The 27462-nt window shown below is 47.0% G+C and overlaps 1 protein-coding gene across 2 annotated transcripts in view; it reads right to left on the bottom strand.

Annotated features, from left to right (window-relative positions):
- Nucleotides 1-27462, bottom strand: part of Sufu (SUFU negative regulator of hedgehog signaling) — a 97876-nt gene that overhangs the window by 40128 nt on the left and 30286 nt on the right. For both annotated transcript variants that reach the window (XM_006231546.5, NM_001024899.1), the window contains exons 3-4: nucleotides 25570-25706; nucleotides 324-466 (exon numbers count right to left, since the gene is read on the bottom strand). In XM_006231546.5, the coding sequence (XP_006231608.1) occupies nucleotides 324-466; nucleotides 25570-25706 (280 nt within the window). The remainder of the gene's footprint in view (nucleotides 1-323; nucleotides 467-25569; nucleotides 25707-27462) is intronic.

The raw sequence follows: 27462 nt of genomic DNA, 5'->3' as shown, positions 1-27462 counted from the left end.
CACCTTTGTGTACCAGCCGAACCTTCTTCACTTGACCTCATTAGAACTGCAAGGATGAGCAGCTGGGGAGAGCCACGCCCACTGGTCTGTTTCTAGGCTGGTGTCCCCAAAATGTAATGGCTCCCTTAGGAGGTGTTTGCCTAGCTGAGGGGTTCCTGAGGCGAGGGGAAGTCCCAACTGCAGCATGAAATCAGATTAGCCCACCACAGGGGAAGACAAGACCAAGGGGAGTCTCCTGCCCTTCATTTTCCCCCTTCGCCTTCCCCTTGTTCTGGACTTTCCCCACAAGGATAAACTGTCTGAAACCTCTGAGGGTACCTCACCTGGAGGAAAGTAACTACCCCAAAGGGTGTCTGCACAGGCTGCATCTGTGGGTCCTCCGTCAGCAGCATGTGCTGAATTCTTGACTCACTGTTATCCAAAGGGCTGTGCCAAGACACGTGGTCCCCACTACAGAAGGTATTCTCTGTGGAGAGACAGGAGGACCCTCAACATTTGGATCCAGGCCTGGAAGCGCCCCAAGACCTCAAAGCCCAGGTTGGGAGGCTCCTCAGTCCCTAAGCCTCCTAGAACAGCCAGATACACCCATTCCCAATACAGGCAAAGAATTGAAGCCACTCCCGAAACAGCAAATGGTCCAGGATGGCCCAGCCTGTTCGCCTTCACTGGAAAGGGTAAGCTACTGGTGTGTATGCTCGCTTGGCCTGGGAAAGCCAAAGACTTCTAGCATCTGCTGTGCTTCTCCAGTGCCACTACCCGTGGGGGAAGGGCATGATCAAGTAAGCCAAGAATGAGGTGCTTTCCAGTGGGGCCAGCGGACCATCAGAGAGCAAGGAAGTTGGGAACTGTGGGAATCCTTCTTGGAAAATGATCTAGGATTTCTGTGCTGGTGAATCAGCACAGAAAGGGAACACTCAACCTCAGAAAACCCTGGCGAGCTGCTATTAGTCTCCCACAGGCAGCCAGAATTTCTGAGGATCACTGGGGACTTCAGATCAATGGAGGTCAGGAGAGTGCCTGCCCACCTCAGCAGACTGCATGGTTTTGGGGTAGGGGTACTTCTGTGACAGCACAGTGACTACAACCTCAGGACACAAAGGCCTATTACTTAAAAACAAAATAAAGTGCCAGGAGTAGGAGGGGCACATACATGCAATCCTCGCACTCAAGAGGTAAGGCAAGAGGACAATAAGTTGAGGCTAGACTGTGTAGACTGAAAAAATAAAAACAAGAAACCAAACAGAACATGCCTAAGGCAGCAAAGCCTTGGAGAACACTCCCATGCGGTACTAAGTCCCCAACCCGGTCTCTTGTCATGAACACTCAGTGTGTGCTGCTTTAGCCAGCTCATGTGCAACCACAGGTGCCAGGCTGGCCCCCAATTCCCTATGCAGCCAAGGATGACCTCGAACTCTGAACCTAGTACTTTCACCTCCAAGTATTGAGATTACAGACATGTGCCACCATACCCGGTTGTGGATTCCTTTCTAAAATGTGCATGGCTGTTTTGACCGCATGTGTGTCTATATTCTACTTAGGTGTTTGGGGTCTGAGGATACTGGAAGAGGCATCAGGTCTCCTGGATATGAACTTTTAGACATCTGTCAGCTGCCATGCGGGTGCTGCAAATCCAACCTATGTCCTCTGGATGAGCAGGCAGTGCTTTTTACCACTGAACTATTTCTCCAGGCCCAACCACACCCAGTTTCATGTGATGCTGGAGACACAGCTCAGACACTGGGCAAGCTAGGTGAGTGGGCTCTGTCCCCAGCTCCCCTCCGTTTCTTTTCTTTGAACACATATGCAAGGACCCTCTTTCCCATATTCCCCCCCCCCCCGATTTCCACATCTTAGCGCTCATTCCACACCTGCTTGCAGAGAACCTCTGCTAAATGTGTGTGCCATATGTCAAGGCAAACACGTCATACATGCCACACAGGTGTGCATACCCCAGCCTAGGGCCAGAGGTTTTTGCCTTCACTTGCCTTGACTGTCTTGGCTTGCTCTGAACTCTAATTCCTTCCTGTGTCACCTCATTACCCAACCATCTTTCCCAGGCAGACACAGGCTCAGGGAGCCGCCAATTCTTCCATAGTGTTCATTCAGGAGGGAAGGAGAGTGTTCCTCTAGGAGACCAGAGGAGGAACATGGAGAAGGTGGAGCTCCTTAGAAAGCCTCAAGTTTCTGGACTCCTGCTTGCTTACTCCTGAACCCCTTCTCTCTTCCCTGCCATGTCTATCTATAATCAGCAGCCCCCCAATACACATGCAGGCATCATATTACATAGGCAATAATAAACACTGAAAGCAAAGAGAAGACTTGGGGTCACATGAGTTTACAGCAAGCTTGGGCTATGTGAGATCCTGTCTATAGGAACAAAGATTAAAAGACAGAAAAGAACAACACAACACTGGTGTCTCTGAGACATGGAAAAACACTTGACAAAATTCAGTGCAGACAAAAACAAAACAAACCACTGAAACTGGGACTAGATGGGCGCTTCTCATTCTGAGAGAGGATGTCTAAAAATCCACGGCTGACACTGCGCTCAACGGTAAACCAAAGACTCATTTCCTTCTTCCACCAAGAGCAAGACAAATATTTTCTAAGTATGAACAAGGAGTCTAAGCTCATCTCCTGGAACTGAAGATAAACACGTAAATAGTAAGAAGAGACAAAGAACAAAGTTGAAGGGCTCCATCTCCCTAGGTCTGTTGTTTGTGTGTTGATCTGTGCGGTACTGAGAATCAGACTTGGGGCCTCAACATACAGTGATCTCAGTCCGCCTGGCTCTAAGCTATGAAGCTACAGCAGCCAAGTGAGTATGGGCTGGCTGGCACGAGGAGGCACGGGATCAATACAGCACAATTGAGAGCACAGAAATAAAGCTGCTCGCTTAAGGCCATTAATTTCGACAACGGTGCCAAGACACTCAAGGGGGGAGGGGGGAGTCTTTTCAGCAAATGGTGCTGGAACAACGGGCTATCCAAATTCAAAGGACTCAAATTGGAACTCTTCCTTATACCATAAACAAAAATTGACTCAAAATGGATCATAGACCTAACTGTGAGAGTTAAAACTGCAAAACACTTAGAAGGAAACAAAGAAGTGTCAGATTGGGTGCCAGTTCCCTGGATGTAATACCAAAGGCACAAGCAACAATGGACAGGCAGATTGAACTTCATCAAAATTAAAACCATTTTGTGCTGTAGCCATCGCCATCAAGAAGGAAAAAAGAAATGCAAATCAAACCACGCCCACTTTACATCCGTTAGAATGGTAATTATAAACAATAACGGAAACAAATCCAGAAATGACAAGTATTGGTGCCTGATGTGGAGAAATTAGAGCCCTTGTACCCTGCTGGTGGCGATGTCAAATGGTACAGCTGCTATGGAAACAGCATGGCAGGTCCTCAAAAACTGGAAAGCAGAATTACCATGTGATCCAGCAATCCCAATTTGGGGTACACACTCCAAAGTACTGAACGCAGGGCCTTGAACAGATTGTGTGCTAATGCTCACTGCGGCAAAAACGTGGAAGCTGTCCAAATGCCCATCATGAACCAATGGACTACCAATATGTGGGATTTACATAAGATGAAATACTATGTAGCCTTAAGAAGACGGACATTCTAACCTGTGCTACCACACGGATGAACGTCCATTAAGTGAAGTCAGACAGAGGTGGGGAACCACTCTGTGTAGTCATGTCACACTGAGACGGGTGACAATTGAACTGGTTTAATGGGGTAAAGTTCAGTCTGGGAAGAGGAGGAAAGTACCCAAGATGATGGTGGGAATGGCTGTATAGCACTGTGTGTGTTTTTTTTTTTTTTTTTTTTGGTTCTTTTTTTCGGAGCTGGGGACCGAACCCAGGGCCTTGCGCTTCCTAGGCAAGCGCTCTATCACTGAGCTAAATCCCCAACCCCGCACTGTGTTTTAAGATGAGAATTTTCATGTTATTTATATTCAAACACAACTTTAAAAAGACAACCTACAGAATGGAAAAATAGTGTCAAGCCAAAAACATGGTAAGTCCTCATAAAATATAAGCATATTGTACCCAGAATATATAGAACTCTTACAACTTAATGACACAAACAATTCAATTAAAATCAGGCAAAATATCCAAATAAATGTTTCTTCAAAGAAGATACAACAGCCAATTAGCTCATAAAAAGAGGCTCAATATATTTGAAGGGGAAATTAAAGTCAAAGCCATGAGGAGGTAACAGTGCTCTCTGTATGCAGCAGTAAAGTGGTTGAGAATTTAGAAGACAGAAAACACAGAGCAGTAAGCATGTGGACAGCCTGGGCTGGGGAGATGCTCAACCTGCTTGCTATGTAAGCCTGAAGACCAGTTCAACCGCTCAGAATCCAGGGAAAAAAAGGGAAAATCGCAGCCCTAAGGAGGAATCCAAGACCAAAACCAAGAAAGGGCTGGAGAGATGCTGCCGTGCTTAGTTAAGAGCACTGTTATTCGTGGGGAGGACCTAGGATTAGTTTCCAGTACTCAGACTGGAAAGTTTGAGAGCCAAAGTTTGATCCCCAGGACCCACAGAGTAGAAGGAAAGGACTGGTTCCTGAAGCGGTTCTCCCACTCCCCATGTGTACTGTGGCACATGTATACACACGTGTGTGTGCACACAAGCTCACACAACACTCACACTAAATGAATGTAACTTAAAAATGACACTAAATGAAAGGAGCTAGTGGATCACAGAAGACCACGTATTCTTGCCAGATGCCACTGCTATAGAGAACTGGGAGCAGTTGCAGGAGATGGAGAGGGAGCGGGCGGGGAAAGTTCTGCATGTGCGTTTCTTAGGGAGATGTTCCAGGCTCACTGAAATAATGGTTTCCAACTGTGAAGTATATATTATGTGAGTTATCAAAAGCTATTGTGAAAAAGAGGAGGAGGGAGAAAAAAGAAGAGGAAGAGGAGGAGACAAGAGGTGGAGGACAAGGAAGCGGAGGGCGTGATGATCCTGGAGTGGGGTAAAGTAGAGGAACCAAGCCCATCTTTACACCTCCCTGGCTCAGCAGCCAGCCTAGCGGAAACCAGCTCATACTGCTGGGACAGCATTTTACTATCCACAGTTGCAGAATCATGTGGCTGTCAGTGAGAGGGACGCTTCCCAATATTTGGCACTGCTACCAAGAGCTCTGCCTTATCTGTGTCCCTACATCATTATTATCTATTTTCCCCACAACACTAACACACTCCTTTCTCAAACAAGCTTAAAAAAATTTTTTTTTTCTCCATCCCCTGGAACAGGAGTTACAGATGGTTGTAAGCGCCATATTGGTGCTGGGAACCATACCTGGATCTTCTGCAAGAGCAGCAAGTGCTTATAACGGCTGAGCCAGCTCCTCAGCCCCTAAAGAAATCTAACTGTACTCAAACCTACTTTTTCTTCAGTGCTGGGATGAACATGACATACACATTAGGCATGTATTCTACCAAACATTCCCTCCACAACATGTATTTAAACAAACAAACAAACTTTAGGGGCTGGAGAGATGGCTCAGAGGTTAAGAGCTCTGACTGCTCTTCCAGAGTACTGAGTTCAATTCCCAGCAACCACATGGTGGCTCACAACCATCTGTAATGGGATCTGATGCCCTCTTCTGGTGTGTCTGAAGACAGCTACAGTGTATGCATATACATAAAATAAATAAATCTTTAAAAACAAAACACCTTTATACCATCATACTCATACTAAATACTGAAGAGTCATATTGTTCAGTTGTCATGGAGTAAAATCGGACAGCTTCAAAACAATACAAGGAAAACAACCCATTAGGTTCTAGCTGATACTGTTGCCAGATTATTGAAAACTGCGAATGAACACGTTCACAATGCTATACAAGTATTAGAAAGTCATATTAAACTCAGATAAAATCAACAGGGCTCAAAGAACTCTGGTGGCTCTAAGAGCAGAGCACAGTACTCTGGAGTTTGGAGGCCTTTGCCCCTTACTAGTTGTAACCTTAGGTTCAGTGCCCAATCCTAGGCCTCTGGTCTGTACTCAGTGTACTACTGCTATGTGCTGAAATACCACAGAGACACACGTGTAATTGCCAGAAAACAGGACAGCCACTGAGCCTGTAGTAACAGAAAGCACCCAGTAGGTGGCACCGTTGCTCCTGGTTTATGAAACAGATGGCTGGACCCTGCAGGCTTGTCCCAGGGCTCAGTTGTCTAGTGAGAGCCTCTATAAGACAGTAAAGACTTTAGATTGGACACAGGGAAAGGGTTGGGAAGGTTTAAAGCTATGACTTTCATCAACCATTATTGACTCCAATGTAAAAACAAATGGTTACCAACCCAAATGGTTAAATAAGAATAATCAAATAGCACTGTGTTCAGGCTTGATTTAGGAAGTAGTGAAGAGACCCTAAGCAAAAAGAGCCTCAGGCCAAGTTGCTGTTCTAGGGTCAACAGACACACCTTGCTCCAAGCATGTGTGTGGCCAAGGCTGCAGAAAGCATTACTGAATTAAGAGGAGTAAAAGAAAGCCTCACTTTGCAATAAATATTTAGAGAGCATGACACACTAACAGAACTTTCCAGAGAATGGCAGGGTCTGTAGTGGCCAAAAAATAGTCTTTCTTAACAATGAAAGAGGCTTGGTCACAGTTTTCAAGCTAAGGACAAAGCCACAAAGGGCTCATTCTTGAGTCCAGCCTGGTCTTTATGCCCTGAACACTTGGCCCTATTCTGTGGGAAGCCACCACAGGTCTCAGCGCTAGGCCCCAGCGCTGCCCCAGGAAGCTCTGGCCCTTCCGAGCCTTTTTCAAATGCTAATAAAGCCTTGGTTGGAGGCCCAGCTGTCCAGCCAGGGGCTAGAGGGGCTCCTTCCCTCTCTGGTTCCCTAAACCTCCTCACCAAGAGGGACTGGAAATCCCTGGGGTCAGGCCTGGCCTATAAAAGGCCATTCCTAGTAGGGGGCTGGGAAATGGCTTTTTATCCCTTCTCTCCTTCTTTCCTTCCTTCCTTCCTTCCTTCCTTCCTTCCTTCCTTCCTTCCTTCCTTCCTTCCTGTGAGCCCTCAGGTTACATGAAAGGCCACTGTCAGCCAGCAGAGTTCAGCCCTCTCTGAATGCTCAGTATTCAGGATATCAGAGAGCCTAAAGAAAGCCAGTTCCAGTCAGTGCCCTGCCCTGCTTGAAAGAACTCATGAGTCCACATGAACATTCCTCAGTAACTACTGCCTGGCAAACCCCTTAAAACCCTGTGCGCGTGTGTGGAGTGTGGATACCTACATGTTTGTGTGTATGTGTGTATATGTGTGTACATGCTTGCAAGCCTAGTGCTGAATGAGTGTTGACTCTGATGGACACCTCAAATTGGCCTTTCCCATCCCCACCTCCCCAGAGTCCAGCTTTAGTCACAGTGCTCTGAAGCCTGACTGATCAGGATATAATAGATTAGCAAAATCTAGGGAAATGGGTTTCAGGAAACAGGTATTGTTTGAAAGAGTGAATACATTCTCCAAGGGTTCCTAATTCATCCTAACCCCGTGTAGCATGATGGGCTGGCTGTCTGCGTTCTGTGTAATAGTATAGTCACACTGGTCTACAAGGAAAATAAGGCACAGCCCCCCCACCCCCAATTTGGCCCTTAGAACTAAAGTGCTTAGGGGGGAAGATAATGTTTTGGGGGGTTGTGTGGCTGAAGCAAGTGTTCCTTTCCAAGTACTGTTTTGAGTACCCTAGGATGGTGATCAGAGGCCTTCTAGGGACAGTCAGTGATAAGCAAGAAATACGACAGAGGGGCCAACAAGCTAGATGAACCTACAGGGTGGAGGAGAAACAACATCCTCCAAGTTCTCTGACCTCCATGTGCGTTCTCTCTCTCTCTCTCTCTCTCTCTCTCTCTCTCTCTCTCTCTCTCTCTCTCTCTCCCCTTACATGCGCTGCAGTCCAATAGGGGCAAACATATAGAGGTTGGGACAGGCAACAAGACTCTCCAGAGGTTGCTGTTTTAACCAGGTCTGGTTGAGGCAGTGAGGGAAACCAAGATCACACATCCCTGATTGGGCTCCCTAACTGTCCCCACTGCATCCCTCCTTAAGTTCACCCTGATTTGAAAGCTTGGGCATTTGCCTACTCTGCAGCCCTAAAACACCTATGCAATGCTAACTTCATTTGGGGAAGGGGTGCACCCAGCACTGACATTGAGGAGTACTATGCTGTGGCCCAGTGTCCTAAGACCCCTCTGCAGTCAGATCCACCTCCCCCTGACAGCACTTACCCATCAAAAGAGGGCAGCAGACTCCCTTCCTGCTGAGGAGGACCAGTCTTGTTCTTTCCCTCAAAGGGATCAAATATAGTTGTGAGTGAGCACTTCAGCAGGAGGAGCCTGCAGTGATTCTGCCTGAGACCAACCCCCCCCTCCCCCAAACACACACAGAACCCACTCCCCAAGCCACAGCAAGAGCTCTGTCCTACAGCAAGGCTCACTCAGAAACTGAGAAAGCAGCTGAATGTGAGGATGTGCACAGGAGCAAAATCAAAATATGTTCTGGGTAATTAATTCTTTTTAAACACTTGACCTTCTCCTAGGGGAGAGGAAAAGGTGTGACACTCTGGAGCGTTGACGCTTCAGTGGTACTAACTTGCATCCCAGCCTTTCTGCACATGTGCACACACGGCAGCCCTACAGCAGGGCTTCCAAACAGACTCTACCAGGGAAGGGCTGGGGTACAGCCATTCTTTAAGACGAGCAAACATACTACACATGCACAGATTTTCTATGTGCACAGTCAGTGGGCTCCTTTGCAGTTAGAAGACCAAGCCCTTCAGAGTTGAGCTGCTGTGGGTAGGAGCAGTTATGACATTCTTCCACCTGGTCAAGTGGTAAAAGAAAAAAATGTCCTCCTTCAACCCCACTGGCCTTTTGAAAATTCTGAAACTTGAAAAGTTCATTTGAGTGGGGTTCCTGACATTAATTTGGCTAAATGTGGCTGAAGACTCCAAAAAGAGAACCGACTATGCACATAACATATCATCCATCAGGAGGGAAGATGAAGGGAGGCCAAGCCTGCAACCCCAGCCATCCTGCAGCAGGATTTTTGAGATCCTTTTTCAAAAATAAAGAAAAGAAAAGCGAGAAGAAATACCCAGGGTGTTCCTTCTAGGTTTCACATGACATCAATAGGAGTTGGGAAAGATCAGAAATCTAACCACAAGAGATACAGAGCTGTACCCCTACAGATTGTCAAATACCTTTCAGTTGAGTGGGGCATGGTGGCCCACACCTTTAATCCAGGCACTTGGAAAGCGAGAGAGGCAGGTAGATCTTATGAGTTCCAGGCCAGCCTGCTCTACATAATGAGTTCCAGTCCAGTCAAGTTTATACGCTGAGACCCTGTCTCCAAAAACCAAACTAAAGCAGAAAAAAACCCTTCTCCCTCTCCACTTCCTTTCTCTTTAGGAAAGTCACAGTCACAGAGAGAGGACTGACTACACAGAAAACACCGTTCACAGTAAAGGAAGCTCAGTACACTGCAGTTATGTAGGCCTGTGCCCCAAATGAGTCTCCCGGGCTAGCAGAGACAGACTGTGGGTCCCTGAACTCCCTGTGAGCCAGGCACATGCACCTCATTCTCGCTGCTGCTACAGAGCTCAGATTCCTGTAGCCACAGCCCATGGCTATTCCTAGTAAAACTCTACTGATTTCACCCACCAGATGTTTAGCCTATGCCCTAAAAATACTAAAAATAAAAGCCCTAGGACTGGAGAGATGATATAGCTCAGTGGTTAAAAGCACTGGCTACTCTTCCAAAGGACCTAGGTTCAATTCCTAGCACCCACATTTGGAGGTTCACATCTGCCTATAACTTCAGGGATTCTATCCTCTAGGAGGATCCAACACCCTTACCCATCCACATACATAATTAAAAATAAAATCTAAAAACAAAAAGTAATAATGCTGTGCTATGCTAGGCGTGGTAGCACACATTTTTAACTGCAGCAGTCAGGAAGTTCAAACAAGAGGATCATGAGTTGGGGTACATCCTGGGCTACATAGTTTCAGATCAGCCATGGCTATACAGAGACCTGTCAAAATAAAGCAAGATAAATAAAAACCCAGAAAGTCAAATGGCCTCTGGGTCATTCATCTAAGTACCCAAATGAGCCAAGTCCATATACAAATTGTGTGACTCACAGGAGCTCTACCAGGGCAGTTTCTGAGCCGATGGATTTACTCACTGCCTCCTAAGGCCTATCATGTTAGGAAAAAATGTTTGGGCCCTGATGAGTAGCTAAGAGTTTTCTAGTTATTTCCATTGATTGGAAAAAACACGAAGCACAAAGGAAACAGTAAGCCCTTTGCCATATGGCAAGACTGCAAACATTCTAAGCACCTGCTGTGGGTCAAGGCTCAACTCTCCGCCAGCCCTTCCTTTAAACAGAGACGCCTCCTCTGTAGCATTCTTCACCCACTGCACAGCTCAGAGGCGGTATCAGTCTGAAAGCAACCCTTGTCTTTGTTTTTTTTTTGTTTTTGTTTTTTTTTTTTTCTTTTTTTTCGGAGCTGGGGACCGAACCCAGGGCCTTGCGCTCGCTAGGCAAGCGCTCTACCGCTGAGCTAAATCCCCAACCCCAGCAACCCTTGTCTGTATCCACTGCTAATCTGCTATGTAGGAAGTGGCACCTAGCCCCCCAACAACTGGACTGGAGGCTCGCCCTAAAGCTGTAGCCTGACTGTGGTGTCAGCTTCCCAACAGGGCTACCTTGTCTGGCCTCACTGGGAAAGGGTGAGCCTACTTTGGCAGAGACTTGATGCACTAGGGTGAGTGAATATAGAGGAGGCGCCCACCTTCTCAGAGGAAAAGAGGGGGAATGGGAGAGCCTCTGTGGGGGTGGGGTGGGAAAGGGGCAGTGTTTAATATAAATAAATTAATTAAATTTAAAATTAAAAAAAGAAAGTGGTGCCTCGGAGGGGCTGTTGGTCGGCAGCAGGCGAAGGCGCAGAGATAAACCGTAGTTTCTGTACCCGCTGCTCCAGGTACTTCAGGTTCCCTCCACTCTCAGGTAAAGGAGAGAGCAGAAGCATAAGCAGTTCTATGTGACCTGACTGAAGGAAGAGGCAGCAATGGTTACTAGTGACAGTGTTAAAGGCAGGAAGCAGGGTTTGCTGAGGTCCAGGTTCTGCTGGATCTTTGAGTCTCTGGCCTTGGAGAACATCTCTGACTGAAATCGAGCTAGCTTTGAAGTCGCAAGACTCCTAAGACTTCTGTGGACTTTAAAGTGATACAGATCTTCCTGGGTGCAGGTGCAGCAGTCAGGGCAGCCGGTCACAGGCACCACATATAACTGCAAGCTGCATCCATACATAATCTGGCAACCTACTTTAGGAATTTGTCCTCAGCTAAGAAGACATAGCTGCAAGTTGCCCACACACGTTCCTTGCACACTATTTGAACAGGGGATAGGAGGGCGAGCTGGAGAAAACTTGAAAGCTCATCAAGGGAGTCTGCCATGGTTTCCATGCCCTTGCACACTGGCTATCACAAACATTGCTACTGAGCTGTACTTACTCAGCCTCCAAGACTTCAATCTGCACAGCCTGGTGCACAGCTGTAATCCCAGGAGTTGGAGGCTGAGGCACAGGACTGATATGAGCTTGAGGCCAGCCTGGGTTCGATAGTGACTGTTGGGGCAGCCTCAGCAACACAGTGATATGCTGTCTCAAAAATAAAACCATCAACGATTTCACAAAGATGACACTGGCTATAGAAACTGTTTATCCCATATAGCACCTGGTAAAACTGTCCAACTAGTTTCTGTTCAGAGACAAGCTCAGAGAGTCACAATCAGACAGGCTGCCTCAGGCTGGATTCTACACAATGCTTGTTTTTCATTTTAACTAAACAGTTACTCTGCAAGTTACAGGCAGAGAGCTCGGCAGCAGCGAGAGTCCCTTCTCCTGAAGTTCCAGTTCTCTGCTGTCCACTTTAAAAAAATAAAAAAAATTTACTGGTGTGTGTGTGTGTGTGTGTGTGTGTGTGTGTGAGAGAGAGAGAGAGAGAGAGAGAGAGAGAGAGAGAGAGAGAGAGAGAGAGAGAGAGAACAGGGGCTGTTGGAGGACAGCCTGTGGATCTGATCATCTACCCCAGCCTTACCCATCCTTACCCATCTTGCTAGCCACACTTTCCTGTGAAGATGGGTAACTAAATTCCACTTCTTTTTGCTTTTTACTGGGCTGGAATCAGAATTTAGGCCTTGATATCATATTTTCTTCCTTCTTTTTTTTCCTCTTTTGTTTTCTTGAGACAGAGTTTCTCTGTGTATCCCTGGCTGACCTGGAACTCACTCTGTAGACCAGGCTGGTCTCAACTTAGAGATCTGCCTGCCTCTACCTTCCAAGTGCTGGGGTTAAAGACATGTGCCATCACTGCCCAGATCATATTTTCTTTTTTAAAAACAAAAATGTAGACAGGCATGGTGGCATATGTTGGGGGTTGGTCTGGTGCTGCCATGTATTCAGATGCTAAATGCTGGCCCCCAAGATCTGGTTGCTGTCCTGAGAACCAAATGATTTATGAATTTGCTCATCAATTTTTTTCTGACTAGTTAAATAAAAGTGGCAACAGCCTGTTACCGGGGAGAATAGAGGTAGGTGGGGCTTTGGTTGCCAGACTGGAGGTTGCAGGGAGGAAACACAGGAGAGAGAAGGAAAATGAGAGAGAAGGAAAAAGGATGGAGAGAGCAGGAGGTCTCCATTGGATGGGATGGACCAGGAGCATGTGTGGGAGAGAGGTGCACACAAAAGGCAGACTGGTGGAGGAGGAATAACCCAGCGAGACTGGGATAGAGCTGGCCCTGCCAGCGCGTAACTGGGAAGCAGCCAGTCAAGGGTAGAAAAATAGTTTTGGGGTAAGCAATTGTCCAATAATTAAATCTATAGGACTTTGTCTTGATTACTGAAGGGCTGGCCTGGTCGCATTAAGAACTAATAGAATTATTAACAGCGATTACAACAGGCATATGCCTTTAATCATAGTACTTGGGAGGCAGACAGGTAGATTTCTGTGAGTTTGAGGCCAGCCTGGTCTACATAATTGAGTCCAGGACAACCAGGGCTACACAGAGAGACCTGCTCTACCCCACTGTCCTCTGACTTGCTTTTCATGTTTCCAGTGTCACCTGGGTATTTTAGCTGTAGCAAAACAATGAGAAAGTTATGTTTGGGAAACTAAAGTGCTCCAGCTAAGACAGACATTAACAAGTGTGTGATCAAGAAGGGGAGGGAAGACGAATGAACTCTGGGGGGGGGCAGCATTTGGGATATAAAGCAATCAATCAATCAATCAATCAACCAATCAATCAATCAGGTGCCTGACCTGAGTAGTCCTGTGAAGAGAGGAAAAGGACAAAGGCTTCAGAGTTCAGGCCACCACACTGCTCAGTAGGACCCAGGTACTTCAGTGGAAGCTGACAGCATACTGTTCTCCTAAATCATCAAGTACAAACAAGGTCTGCTTGGAGGCAGGAAGGCTCAGTGCTTAGAAGAGGCCACAGGCTCTCCCAAGCGCACCTTGGGGTGTGCCTCCCTGAGGTATGGGCATCTGGCAGGAAAAGGGCCCGGTAGCTGTTGTGGAATCCAGCTGATCTCACAGTGTTCCCAGCCTGGCTTTGGGCTCCTAGGCTCAGGTGGCCTGAATGGCTGGGACAGCATGTTTACCACCATCTCCCTCGAAGAGCACCACAGCGCCTTTTCTCCTCTCGGGTACGAGCTTCCTGGAGAGGGCTCTGTGGTGGTTCAGACATGCTCCAGGCACCTCATTAGACTCTGGACGGTCAGACCTGCCACTGACTCTGCCCAGTGAGGCAAGAAGGAAGGCTTGACTGGTAGTGAGATCTACTCCCAGGAATGTGAGACAGGGAGAGCTGTGTCTGGCTTACAGGTGCTAGTCGTTTCCTACCCAAGAGAACTGGAAGAAGAAAGCAGGCCAGCCACTATCCCTTTGTATTTTCCCCCTAATAATAAAACCACATCTCTGTAGAAAATTTCAATATGACAGCAGGTACAAAAAAGGTAGCAGCAATGGCTCCCAGCCCCACCCGTCACACTAGGTGCCTCTATGACTACCTTCTTCCTGTCATCCACGTGTCACGAGGACAAGCCATTAGCACAACTGGGACCCACAGATATACAACACAGCTTTCTTTTAATTGTGCTTTCAAAGCTGGGCATGTGGAAGCACACCTCTGTAATCCTAGAATTCTGAGGTAGAGGCCAGAGATCAGAGCTCAAAATCATCTTTGACTACACAGTGAGTTCGAGGCCAGCTTGGGTTACAGGAAACTGTCTCGAAAACCCAAATAAGCAACAACCAAGATAAATCCCCATGAACAGTATCGCTGCTCTCGTGTGATGCCAGGCAGTGCACCCTGAGTTTCCACCTCTGAAACGGTTTCTCAGATGGAACAATCCTGCCTTTGAGGAGACGGACAGTTTTGACCTGGTGTTCTATGCATTTCTCCTTGTTGAACTCGGGATTTGAGCCCTGACACTTGGGCCCCTGCAATACTGTTCCACAGACTTCACTAAACCTGTGCACATGGCCATCAAAACCAATCAGCCAAACAAAACCCAATTTAAATAAATAAACAAGCCTTTGGAGTGGTCAGAAGTATGGTTCCATCACTCCAACTCTCCAGCTGGGCTGCCCTTTTGCCAGTGGCCTACAGTGCCCCTGCAGGGAGCATCCCTAAAATGCAGGTGACATAAACAAAGGAGTCACATTCAGCTTGAAAGCTAAGCAATTAAGACTCCCCGGGAGGAGGAGGATGAGAGCCCCGCAGTAAGGTGAATTATCTCAGCTCAGTGTGTTAAGTAGCCGCTAGGTACTGGGGCTCCCAGAGGCTCCAGATCTGAGGCAGGTTACAGTGGGTTACAGTGCCCACAGCAGCTCAGCGGGAGATGCGTTCCCTCCCCCCTCAGGGAAGCACCGGCTATAGAGATCCTCTGGCGGCTACAGTGATCCTCTGGCGGGGAGCTGAAGGCAGCTAAGGCAACTCCATTCTCAGAGCTTCTGCAGCCTCAGACCCCAGGCAGCCATCTCTGCACTCGGGTATTGTTCAAAGGTGGGAGACATTTTCCAAGTGAAAAGTTAGGCTCTTCAGTGATTTCCATGGGCCATGCAATGTTTGCTTATTTTCTGGAGTTTGAGGATTGAACCCAGGCCCTCACACATGGGAAACAAGTGTTCTACCACTGAGCTACACCCCACCCTCACCCATTTAACTCTGCGGTTGTACCATGAGCACGGCATGTCAGGTGGACGTGTGCCCTCCGGTGCAGTTTCCTGTATAAGGCAGGTGGTCATCAGAATTTGGCCTGTGGGCTATACTTGCCAACCTCTGCTCTCAGTCGTCCCTAAAACACTTCCTTTATTAGCTCAGGCTCACTTTATTAGCTCAGGCTCACTTTATTAGCTCAGGCTAAGCCACTTAGACTTTGGAGCACTCACTCATTTCTGAGCACTGACCTGTTTTCCTTCTGGGGCAGGAATGCAATCTTTCAGCTATTAATCTAAAGTCTTGGGAAACGCAGAGAAAGTGTTTTGACTTGCAGTTGGTCAGCATTACTAACAGATGAAAGGGGAAATATTTTACAGATCCATAGCAACCAGAAAAGAGGATAAATCAGCCAAAGGGAAAGAAAATGTCAGGGAACTCACAAAGACTAGGAGGAAGAAAAATGATGCTAATAGAAGCAGGCAGCTCCATTTGGCTTTGGTTAGCTGACTGGGGCAACAAGGGCAGCTTATCCAAGCAGGGAAGCGGGGGTCCAGCTCTTGGTGAGCCAGAGCATCTCCTTTAGGAAGGTCACCAAGCACAGAGAGTAAGGGCGTATTCACGGGGAGCCTTAGAGAGCAGCAGACAGGGAAGGTGGAAGCTGAGGCAGGGCAAGGTCTACCTGGGCAGGTCCGAGTGCACATGTGTGTTTGTTAGTGGTGGGGGAAGTAGGAGGAATCGGAGCTTTTCCCCTTGTGGTGTGCTGCTGAGCACAGGTTGGGCAAGGACCACGAGACCTGGAGAAAGAGAAGGCTGCAAGCCTCCGTGGTTAGAGTCTGGGGAAAGGACTGCCCTGAGCTGGGCTCCCAAGAGCTAGGATGGCCGACCACAGACCAGGAACTCTGTAAGTAATGACTGGGCTCTCACCTTGCATGGCCGCAGCACGTTCTAGGGAAGAACCACTCAGAATGTAGCTATGTGCTTGAGAGATAGACGGCTTCCTGGTTAAAATCGTGCTTGTTGTTCTTCCAGAGGCCAGGGTTCAGTTCCAGCACTCACAGGGCAACTCACAAACATCTGTAACTCCTGTCCTAGAGGATCTGACACCCTCTTCTGGCCTCCATGGTACTGAGCATGAACTCAATGCTCATACAATGTGGTCACACACACACACACACACACACACACACACACACACACACACACAGAGAGAGAGAGAGAGAGAGAGAGAGAGAGATCAAAACGCAGGTACCTCAAGTCTAAGCACATCTTATTAAAGGGAACAAAGTTTGCATTTTGCAAGCCCCTCCTCCCTGCTTCTCCTTAAAAGGCATTTGTAGTTTTCCAGTGCCCTTAGAATCAATTCCAGACTCCATCCTGATTCAATGCCTCGAGGCCTCGAGGCCCAGCACTTCCCCATCCAGGCTGCACCTCCAGCCACCCGTGCAGCCTGGCCTTTCCTCTCCCTCCGCTGGCTGAGGAAGGCACTTTCCCTCCTCCAGGGCTCACACATGCTCTTTCTCTCTGCCAAGAATGTTTTCTCTTCCCTCTTGCCTCCAGTCTGTCCTTTGCCCACCCTGTGATCTAAATGCTGCCACCGCTTTCATGTTTCCAGAGCCCTGTGCTCCTCCCCTCAGCGATCTACAGAATCCAGTTCTCCTTAGCTTCTTCCAGTGCTGTCTCCGCCTTGGGACAGGGTCCTGTTCCTTACACTTCGGCTTCCCCAGCATCTGTAGACCCCCAGTGTGCAGCAGGCACACAAGTAAAATAATGCAAAAGAGGAAAATGTTCTTCCCACCAGCCCTCCCTCCTGCAAAGTCAGGCTGGCTCATCAGATGTTCTCGGAGGCGCACACATGCCTGAAGTTGCCGAGCCTCGAGAATTCTGAAGATGATGTCTATTTGAGTTTTAAATGAACAACTGTTTATTTTATTTATGTGTTTGTTTTTACTTTCTAGATAGTCTCATGTAGCAGAGTCTGGTGCTGAGCTCACTGTGCAGCTAAGGATAATATCAACCTGCCTTTACCTCTGAGGTGCAAGTGTGTGCCTGCCATGCCCTGGCTGCTACAATTTATTCTATAAACAGAAGAAAAGAAATGTTTAAGAACCAGGTCTGTGCTGCCAGCCTGTCAGTACCAGCCAACTGGTCAGTCGCCCCATCTGGGGTGCAGGCAAAGGTCCCTGCAGCAACCACCCAGCTCCCTATTGGTGTCTGAACTGCCCTGAGGTTGCCATAGAAGAGGAGCAGGCAAGGGCACGGGCCTTCCACTCTGTTGATTCCAAGGGCTGGGACCGTGATTCTCCTGAAAACTCAAGTCAGGCTGGCCTGACTTGTGGTTAAGACCTGCCAAGGGCAGAGCTCAAGCACTAGACTCTAAGCACAGCTCAGGAATCAAGTCCTGCAGAGCCAGAGTTGGCGAGGCTTCCTCCTAATGAAACCCAGAGGGGGGGAGAAGAGCTGTCAGTGGCCATCTGATGAGAAGGAATCCGCTGGCCAAAAAGTTAAAAGTGAACAGAAAGGAAGAGGAACGGGAGACAGACACTGAAATGTCTGCTCATGAGTACTGACATGCTTACCACAAAACCTTCCACAGAACTCTTCCAGGGGCTAGACTGGATTGTAAATCTGCAGGTGAAATGGTGGCTGCCTATCTGACAGCTACAACATTCTCGTTCCTCATGATACTTTTGTACTGTCCCAGGTCCTGACCAGTACGCAAGGGTCCTTGGACCCCTGATGCTGTATTCTCTTTGTGTTGATAGAGCAAGATACCTGAGGCTGGCCCATCTATAATGCAAAGGGGTTTATTAGGCTTGAGGTTCCAAACAGGATGGTGCTATGATCTGGTCACATCATCTTTCAATGTTACCTGAAAGTGAAATAATCTCATTGGGGCATCTGTGTTGAACACGAGTCCCCAGCGGGCAGCAGTAGGACACTAGGAACAAGCCTTTAAGGTGAAGCCAGCCTCTGGCTCTAGCCTACACTGTTTCCTGTGAACAAGACTTCACGTGTTCCTGCCACATCATCCTTGTAGTTTACATCTCTGTGAAACCTTGAATCACATAACCTATTCCTCTCTCAGGCTGCTCCTGTCAGGTATTAGTCACAACAGCGAGAGAAGTAGCAAATACAACAGAGAGGAAGCAGGAAGGTGCCAGGCAGCAGTGGCACACACCTTAAATGCCAGCACTTGAGAGGCAGAGGCAGGTGGATCTGAGTTCAAGGTTAGCCTGGTCTACAGAGCTAGTTTTAGGACAGCCAGGACTACACAAAGAAACCCTGCCTCAAAAACCAAAAACCAAAACTAAATAAACAAACAAACAGAAGCAGAAAGGGCACTGGGCATGAGCAGAGGAGGTCAGTGTATGGCTGGCCTTGCTTTGTAACAGCGTGCTGTCTTGCCAGATAGCACAGAAGATTCTAGTCCCTTGTCTCTACTGCTGGGTGAACAACTGATTCTGCCAGCCACAGCCACACCCAGTCTGTCTGCCAATAGTTAGCCTTTGGCTTTAAGGGACCCCTCCCCACTCTCTGTGGGTGGAAGTAAGGGTTAGGGGATCTTAGGGAGACCCAGGGCTGTACTGGAACTCGGGCAGCAGCAATAGTGGTTAAATGACACAAGCAGAACTGATCGGAACGGACATACATACATACATACATACATACATACATACATACATACACACACGCATACATACATACGTACATACATACATACATACATACATACATACATACATACATACTGCAGGACTGATATACAAGTTGGGGGGAAACAATCATCCACCCACTGCCCTGCAAACCGAGAGCTGGGAGCAGGACTGGTGGTGTCATTCCTGGCTGATGAGGGCTGCTCTGCAGAACGAGATCAATGCACAGCACTGCAGCCCCACCTTAGCTTCCCACCTCTCAGCAAACCTTCCAGGGGTCAGTCAGAGCTGAGTTTAGAGGGCCCATCTGACGCTCTTCAGAGCAAACTTCAGAGGCTATCTGCTGTGGTCTGATGGCTCAGTGTGGACACTGCTGTCTGCCACTCTGCATCCACCCGAGTTCATCCTCTTTCCCTCGTCGGACACTGGCCTGGTATTTGGATCCGGAACAGCAAGTCCTAACACTCAGTTGTGACTACACTGTTCAGCATGTCCTCACGTGCAACTGGAAGACGGTGGAGGGCTCTGTATGAAGTTAATGGGTCCAGAGTGGACCAAACAGAAAGGGAAGACCATCAGACAGAATTTCGAGACTATTTATACATGGAGGGTGCGCCTGTGCACACATCAAGCAAAGAACACACATATTCTATCTATACATTCATGTGACCCTGATCGAGTGCAACCACAGGGATTAGTGACAGCTACGAGCCACAAGGAGGGGCTCTCTCATCAGCAGAGCATGATCCACACTGAGAGCCTGATAAGCCTAAATCCAGACCAAAGGACAGTCAACCATACTGTAGAGACTCTGCAGCTTAGTCAGGATTTACTTACTATATGGCCCCACCAAACCATACAGAGTCTATTACATTTAGAACAGGGCTCCCAAGGCAAGTACCTAAATCAACTACATAAAATCAAGGAACAGCCATGCATGATGGTACACATGTTTGATCCCAGCCTAGGAGGTAGAAAACATGTAGTGAGACTCTATCTCAAAAAACAAAATAAAAATGAATCAAAAAACCCACCAGACCATTGACTGATCCAAGCTTGGTTTTAGATGTATGTGATGTGATCTGTGAAACAACTGCATCTGCATTTCACTGCTGGTTTTCTACCACACAGGGCAAGACAGTGCAAGACTGTACCGGGCAAACCAGCAAGCAAGCAAGCCGCCTGCTGGTCTATATAGTCTTTCCTTCCCTCCTTCCTCCCTTTCTCTCTTTCTTTCCAATCCTTACGCCTTGAAGACCAAGTAAGATCAACTAAGAATAATGGCAGATGACTAGGAAGGAAAGAGTGCAGGCGTGACAGGGAGAGCAGTGATGAGACCACAGGCCACTCAAGGTTTCTGGAGAACTAGCTTATTTCTCCACTTGGGTGTTGCAGTTTATGAAAATGTATCTGGGCTGGAGAGATGGCTCAGCGGTTAAGAGCACGCACGGCCTGCTCTTCCAGAGGTCCTGAGTTCAATTCCCAGCAACCACATGGTGGCTCACAACCATCTGTAATGGGATCTGATGCCCTCTTCTGGTGTGTCTGAAGACAGCATGTACAGTGTACATGCATACATAAAATAAATAAAATCTAAAAAAAAAAAATATTTCTGTGTAAAACTGTCTTTTATTTGTCTGAAGTAATTTGCCTGAAGCTTACTGCCTCAGTCTACTAACCTAGGCCTAGTTCTGGAAGCTTCTAGCATCCATACAATCTAATGTAGGCCTAGAATGTTCCAGCCTCCGAGACTTACTGCTGAATAAGCTCACCCTTGTTCTTTCTGAACTCTGGCTGGCTGGCTCAACTCAGCTGTGCTGGCTCAGACTCCTGACCAAGCCAACTGATTCAAACTGGCTTCTCTCTTGGCCTCTAACTTTTTTGCTCTGCTCAGCCTCAAACTAACTCTGGTAATCTGTTCTAATCTTCTGGCTCCTTCTCATTCTCTGACTCATTCAGTCTTCATCTACATCTAGCTTGTTCTCTCTGCCATCTGTCTGTAAAGCTGCTCCTCTCTGTCTATGCTGCTCTCCACTAAGTAGTCTCCTCTTCCTCCCTCATGAGAGTTGGGCAGTTCCTATTCTGTCAAACCTTTCTCTGATTTGTTACTTCATCTGCCCCTCAAAAAGACATTACTTTTAAACATGGCACTTCCCTCTACAAACTAACTTACTTTCATTATTTGGGATTAAAGGTGTACACTAAGGGTGTGTCTGTATTTCAGTCAGAGAGATTAAAGCCGTGTGCTAAGGGCTGAGCCATACCATAACTAGAAACAGTTTTTTTCAAGTGTTCTTTTTTTTTTTTAGATTTATTTATTTATTTCATGTATATGAGTACACTGTAGCTGTCTTCAGACACACCAGAAGAAGGCATCAGATCCCATTACAGATGGTTGTGAGCCACCATGTGGTTGCTGGGAATTGAACTAGGACATCTGGAAGAGCAGTCAGTGTTCTTAACTACTAAGCTATCTCTCCAGACCCCCAGTTTTTTTTCCCAGTAAATAACACAATCTTCGGGTTCACAGTGTGATCAAATATCCTGCAACATTCTATATACAGTTTATGTGCACTTTGTACACATATTTTTACGAATAAAAAGTTAAAAAGAAAAAGCTGGATATGGTAGCACACATCTGTGATTCCAGCACTTGGGGGAGGAGACAGGCAGATTTTGGGCTTGCTGGCCAGGAAGCCTCTGTAAGCCACAAGCCAACAAGAGACGCTGACACAGAAAATAAAGTGTGGGCTGTAGAAAGGCTCGGCAGTTACAAGTACTTGGCTGTTCTTACACAGGACTCAGATCTGGTTTCTAGCACCCACAGTAGCCTCACTCCAGTTCTACAAATTCTGAGGCCTTCTGGTCTTGAAGGCACACATGTGGTGCACACACATCTGCATAAAATAATGGTAAGTCTTCCAATACATAGGGCAGATAGCTCCTGGGGAACTACAGCTAAGACTGTTCTCCTACCTCAACATATATGTACAGCATACAAGTGCACCCACACAGAAGTATAACCACACAAATGTGCACCATACATAAGTGCACCCACACATATGGAGCCAAAGACACACATAAAAGTTTTAAAATATAAAAGCTGTATCTAAGAGGATTTTGGAGATTTTATAAATGCTTTTTCTTAAACCATGCTCCATTTTCCAAGAACTGCAGACTGTCGCCCTACTGAGCATTAGTGCTGCTTAACACTGAGTGAGTCATCACAGTGAGTGGCCATGTGTACAAGCAGCATTTATCCACATGGATGATTTTCCAATTTCTCGTTGTATAGCCCGTGGCATCAGGTAGACCAGATATCTGCATAGCTCCTATCAATACAACACTGGGGTAAAGTGGACTTCATTCATTACCTGGGCTCACCTGTTGCCTTCACATGAGATCTGTGATCTTGAATGGGTTAATAACCTCCAGTTGTTTTCTGTAACTCTAAGCTTGACATAACCCTGTGTTCCATTCCCAGTATGAAAAAGAAAAAAAGGACTGAGCACAGTGGCCTAGCACTCACGAAACTAAGAAGGAAGAATACTGAGTACAACATCAGCCTGGTTTACACAGAGAGATCTTGTCTGTAAGCACAAAATAAAACAAAACCAGGGTGCCTACTCTTATACAAGGCACACAAAGCACACTGACAATTCGGCCGTTATCCTCACCTCTATTTGGGCTTAGCCTAAAATCAGGGAGCACTGGCTCCTCCTTATCAGGATCCCGTGTTAAGTAACTTACTATTATTCTCTGTCAAGTTGCAAAAAAAAATTTAAAGTAGACTTGTTTAACAATTTATTTGGTCGGGTTTTTTTTTTTTTCTTTGTTTTATTTTAAGGCAGATTCTTACTATATAGCCCAAGCTGGCCTTCAACTCAAGAGTCTCCCAGCCTCTGTCACACTGGCTGCTCTTACAGAGGTCCTGAGTTCAATTCTCAACAACCGCATGGTGGCTCACAACCATCTTTAATGGGATCTGGTGCCCTCTTCTGGTGTGTCTGAAGATAGTATATGCATATACAGAAGGAGGAGGAGGAGGAGGAAGAAGAGGAGGAAGAAGAGGAGGAGGAGGAGGAGGAGGAGGAGGAGGAGGAGGAAGAGGAGGAGGAGGAGGAGGAGGAGGAGGAGGAGGACATTACCCTGTATAATCACAACACCACAGCTACACAAGGAACCTCATGGTGGTAGAATGCTAGCACCTAACATACAGTCCACAATCCATTTTTCCAGTTGTTCCACAAATATCCATCAAGGATCAAACTTTATCTGTGAACCGCCATGTTTCTGTTAATCTTCTTTTGCTTTTTTTTTTTTATTTTTAAAGATTTATTTATTTTATTTATATGAATACACTGTCATTGTCTTCAGATTAAGGTGATGTCTGCTGAGGCCTTTCTTTGTCAAAACAATCCCTGCCTCTTTCTCAAAGATGTATTTATTTTTGTTTAATGTGCATGAGTACTTTGTCTGCGTGTGTGTCTGCACACCCATATATTCTCTTAGCTCATGGAGGCTAGAAAAAGGAGTTGGCTCCCCCGGAACTTAGACTTACAGGTTGTGAGCTACCATATCCGTGCTGGGAACTGAACTTAGGCTGTCTGCAAGAACAGCCAGAGCTTTTAACCAGGAAGCCATCTCTCCAGCCTGTCTTTTCCCTTTCAATAAATAAGTAATCTGTAGAGTGAATCTTTGAGTTCTTGTCTCATAACAACTTTTTTTGTTTGAATTACCACATTATTTACTGAGGATGGAGGTGCATACCCCACATGGAGATCCGGGCAACAATGGGAAGGAGCTGCTTCTCTCCATCATCTGGTTTCCAGGAATCAGCCTCAGGCTTGGCAGGAAGCACCTTTACCCACTGAGCCATCTCACCAGCTCCCTACTACACTCTTTTTGACTGTAAGAAAATATGTTTATTTGTGTGTCCATGTGTGTGGGCACATGTGCTCTGGCATACACATGGAGGTCAGAGGACAGCTTGAAGGGGCTGGTTCTCTTCGTCCTCCATGTGCGCTTTCAGGAGGCCGGGCATAGCAGCAAGCACCTTTACCTACTGAGCTATTTCCCCAGTCCCCTAATCACCTTTTTGGTTTTGAGACAGGGTTTCCTCTATGTAGCCCTGGCTGTGCTAGAACTCTCTCTGTAGACCAGACTGGCCTTGAAGTGACAGATACTGCCTCTGTCTCCTAAGTGTTGGAATTAACACCACCACCACCACCCTTTTAACCAGTTAAAAAGGACCTGAATAGCTTGGGTTGTTCAAAAAAAAAAATCTATCTATCTATCTATCTATCTATCTATCTATCTATCTATCTATCTATCTAGACTGTGTGTCAAAAGAAAAGGGAGGTAAAATAAAATAAAACTGTCACTAGTGAAATGTATTCTGTGTGTGAATGAGTATCTGCGAATAAGATCCTATTTTCCATTGATTTTCATTATAACTTCAAAATGACTTCACATTAGAAATTACTGTGATTTTATAACATCTGTTTTACATTTCCCTGATCTCTGCCTACCTGAGCAGGTACACAAGTGAATGTATTAAGTTCCTATTTCTACAAACAAGAAGTTGCTTCATCTTTAGAATCCCATACCAATATCATATCAAAAACTACATCAAAGAAAAATCTATTTTCAAAGTTAGACCTGGTGGCACAGGCCTATAATCAGGCTAAAGAGTGAGTTCAAGGTCAGCTTGGACAACTTAATGAGACACTGCTCAAAATAAAAAATATGTCAGCTGGATATGGGTCAGTGTCAGAGTACTTGCCTTTATGTATCAGGCCCCAGGCTCAATCCCCATCAAAACTAACTCTCTCTCTCTTTCCTCTCCTTCTCTCTCTCTCTCTCTCTCTCTCTCTCTCTCTCTCTCTCTCTCTCTCTCTCTCGTCGCTGTCTCTGTCTCCCCCCGCACCCCACCTCTCACCTAGGTTTATGTATGCCCTATAATCCCAGCACTTGGAGGCTGAGAGAGGTGGATATACACAGTGACTTTCAGGCTAGCAAGGCCATTCATTATGTTAGTGAGGGAAGGAGGGGAAGAGGGAGAGAACTCGGGCTATATATCAAATCAAAGAAACAGAATCTAGGTCATGTAAGTCCTCTCAACTCCCTCAACATTAGCACTGAGAATATTCAGGAGCTCTGAAGCCTCTGCAGGCTGGGGGGTTCTGGCCGAGTGACCTAAGAAAGTAAGATCACTCCCAGCACAAAGGCCTTACCCAAGATCCATTGCAGCAGTCCCCAGGGGGCAGTGGGAGCAAAGGACAATCTCTTGGAGGGCATTGGGATAATCTAATTCAGCTCTGATTTTAGCATCCCCTCCGCCCTGTGAGGGAAGGGTGCAAGCTCCAGTCTACTATCCTTCCAAACGGAGCCAAGGTCAGCCTGTGTACTTGAGGCCTGGAAGCAGACACAGGGACAGCCAGGCCACTGGGAACAGGGAACAGACTAGTGATGACAGACAGCAACAAAGCCTCAGGATGTCAGGACACTGACGTAATCTCGGTCTGTTAAGGTCAACATAGTTTTCCACTCACGAAAGGACTCTGTAGACATCAAAATATGCCTGCAAGTTCCCAAAGCCCACCAGGCTGGTGGCCACAGGACAGGACCAGCACCCCAACCTCTGGGCCATTACCTGACTGGAAGACATATCGGGCTAGGCCCTGCATCAGCTCTGCTGGCCATGTTGGTGGGGCAGACTCCCCAGTTTCTCTCTTCAGACGAAATGTCAATTCAAAGCCAAATCCACTTGGTCCGTCTGTTCCTGTAAACCTGAAAGGAATAAACATTTTCAGTTTAACTACCATAGGACACAGTTCTGCAAAGTCTTCGTGTGGTGTCCTCCACATGCAAATGCAAAACAAACTCAGTGGAAATCCCAGGGTGAAGAAGTCTCTCCAAAGCCTTTTACCCTCTAGTGAGCCGAGAGTGTACATGTGTGACATCAGCCCAGACAAACTCCTACACTGCTGCTCCTGAGTTACAGCTTCCAGACTGTGGTTCTATATAACAGAGGAACTACTACTGAAAATCTCCCTTATGCTCCTCGCTTATCCAAACTGTTAGTAAGCATCCACTGAATTCGCTAAAGATACACACCCTGTGATCCAACAATATGGCCGTGTGCTCTGTGAAGACACGGCCTTCTCCCATCCTACCTCTGGGGACACCGGGACTCCAGTGCACCAGGACTCCTATCTGCACTGACTGGCTTCCTGAATGAGCACTTGAGTCAGATCCGAGGCAGAATGAAAACTGAAAGGGCCCTCTTGACCCTAAGGTCAGCAAGCACCACTTTCTCTACCCCTCATGAGCACCCCTCAGTCACTGGACCCCAAAGCAGAAGAGCAACAGGATGGGAGGATTGCAGTTTCTGTGGCCACACTCCTCAGGGTGACTGTAAGCATGAGATCTGAACGCCTGCCTCTTTTGTTAGGAAGCACTCAGGAGCCCTGAGTCTCAGTGTCCCTGAAACAGATTACTGCTAAACAGGGCAGCAATGTCATCCAAGAGCAGAACGTGGTTGGTAGGATGCCATACCCATTCAGGTGAGGGAGGTGTCCAGGGAGGAGTCCCCGAAAGCTCCACAAGGCTTGCCAGGATGAGAAGGGTTAAGAACTAAAATATGTTCATCATGTAATTTTGAGTAATTATATCTTGTACAAACATGAACCACAATGATTATACACATGTAAACTCCCCAGCATACAAACACAAACTGTAAGCTAAAATGACGGCTGACACCTTCCTCCTACCTCTTGCAAGCTGAAGACACAATCACTGTTCAGCCCTAGAGCTCCTGGCAGCATCCTTCCTACGTCATCACCCCAGGGGCTGGGATGCGAGCCTGGGTAGAAGAAAACCCCCGAGCCTTAGAAACTGACATGAGCCCCAGCTTCAGCTCTGTGTGCTTAGGCAGGGACAGGGAGATCCGGCCCCCTTGAAGCACTGGGGAGAGATCACTCTGAGAAGCTGCCTTTCTGACTGAAGAGGCATCCTTAGAAATCATCCCAGTCAAAGGAAGTGTGTTGGTTCTTATTTCTCTGGTTGCCATGTGGGAAGCAGGATCTATTTAGAGTCTATAACATGTGGATTTTTGGAGACAAGGCTACAAGTTGCTTAAAGTGACACTATTTACTCTATTTCCTTGATGAATTACCACGTTGGGGTCAAGTCCACACAGAATCTGAGAAAACAGCTATGTACATTGAGGATGCCTCTCGGAGACCCCAGGTTTGGGAGACCCCAGGTTTGGAAGAGCGTGAAAATCCAGAGTACTAAAAGGTTAACTTTACAACTCTGTAAAAAGGTTGGGGCATAGCAGTGCACAACCTTTCATCTTAGCACTGGAGAGGCAGAGAGAACTCAGTGGGCTCTAGGTTACCCAGGGTACACAACCCTGTCTCAAAAATCAACAACTAAGCAAAACTCTACACAGGCAGATGGGTCACTAGGGCAAAAGGAAGATCTCAAGCAGCCAGCAATTAGACAGCTTTGTAAAGTGCATTAGACTATTGTTCCAGGGCTT

Source organism: Rattus norvegicus, chromosome 1 (assembly GCF_036323735.1).
Source record: "Rattus norvegicus strain BN/NHsdMcwi chromosome 1, GRCr8, whole genome shotgun sequence".
NCBI lineage: Eukaryota > Metazoa > Chordata > Mammalia > Rodentia > Muridae > Rattus > Rattus norvegicus.
This window is presented reverse-complemented; position numbering and strand designations above follow the sequence as displayed.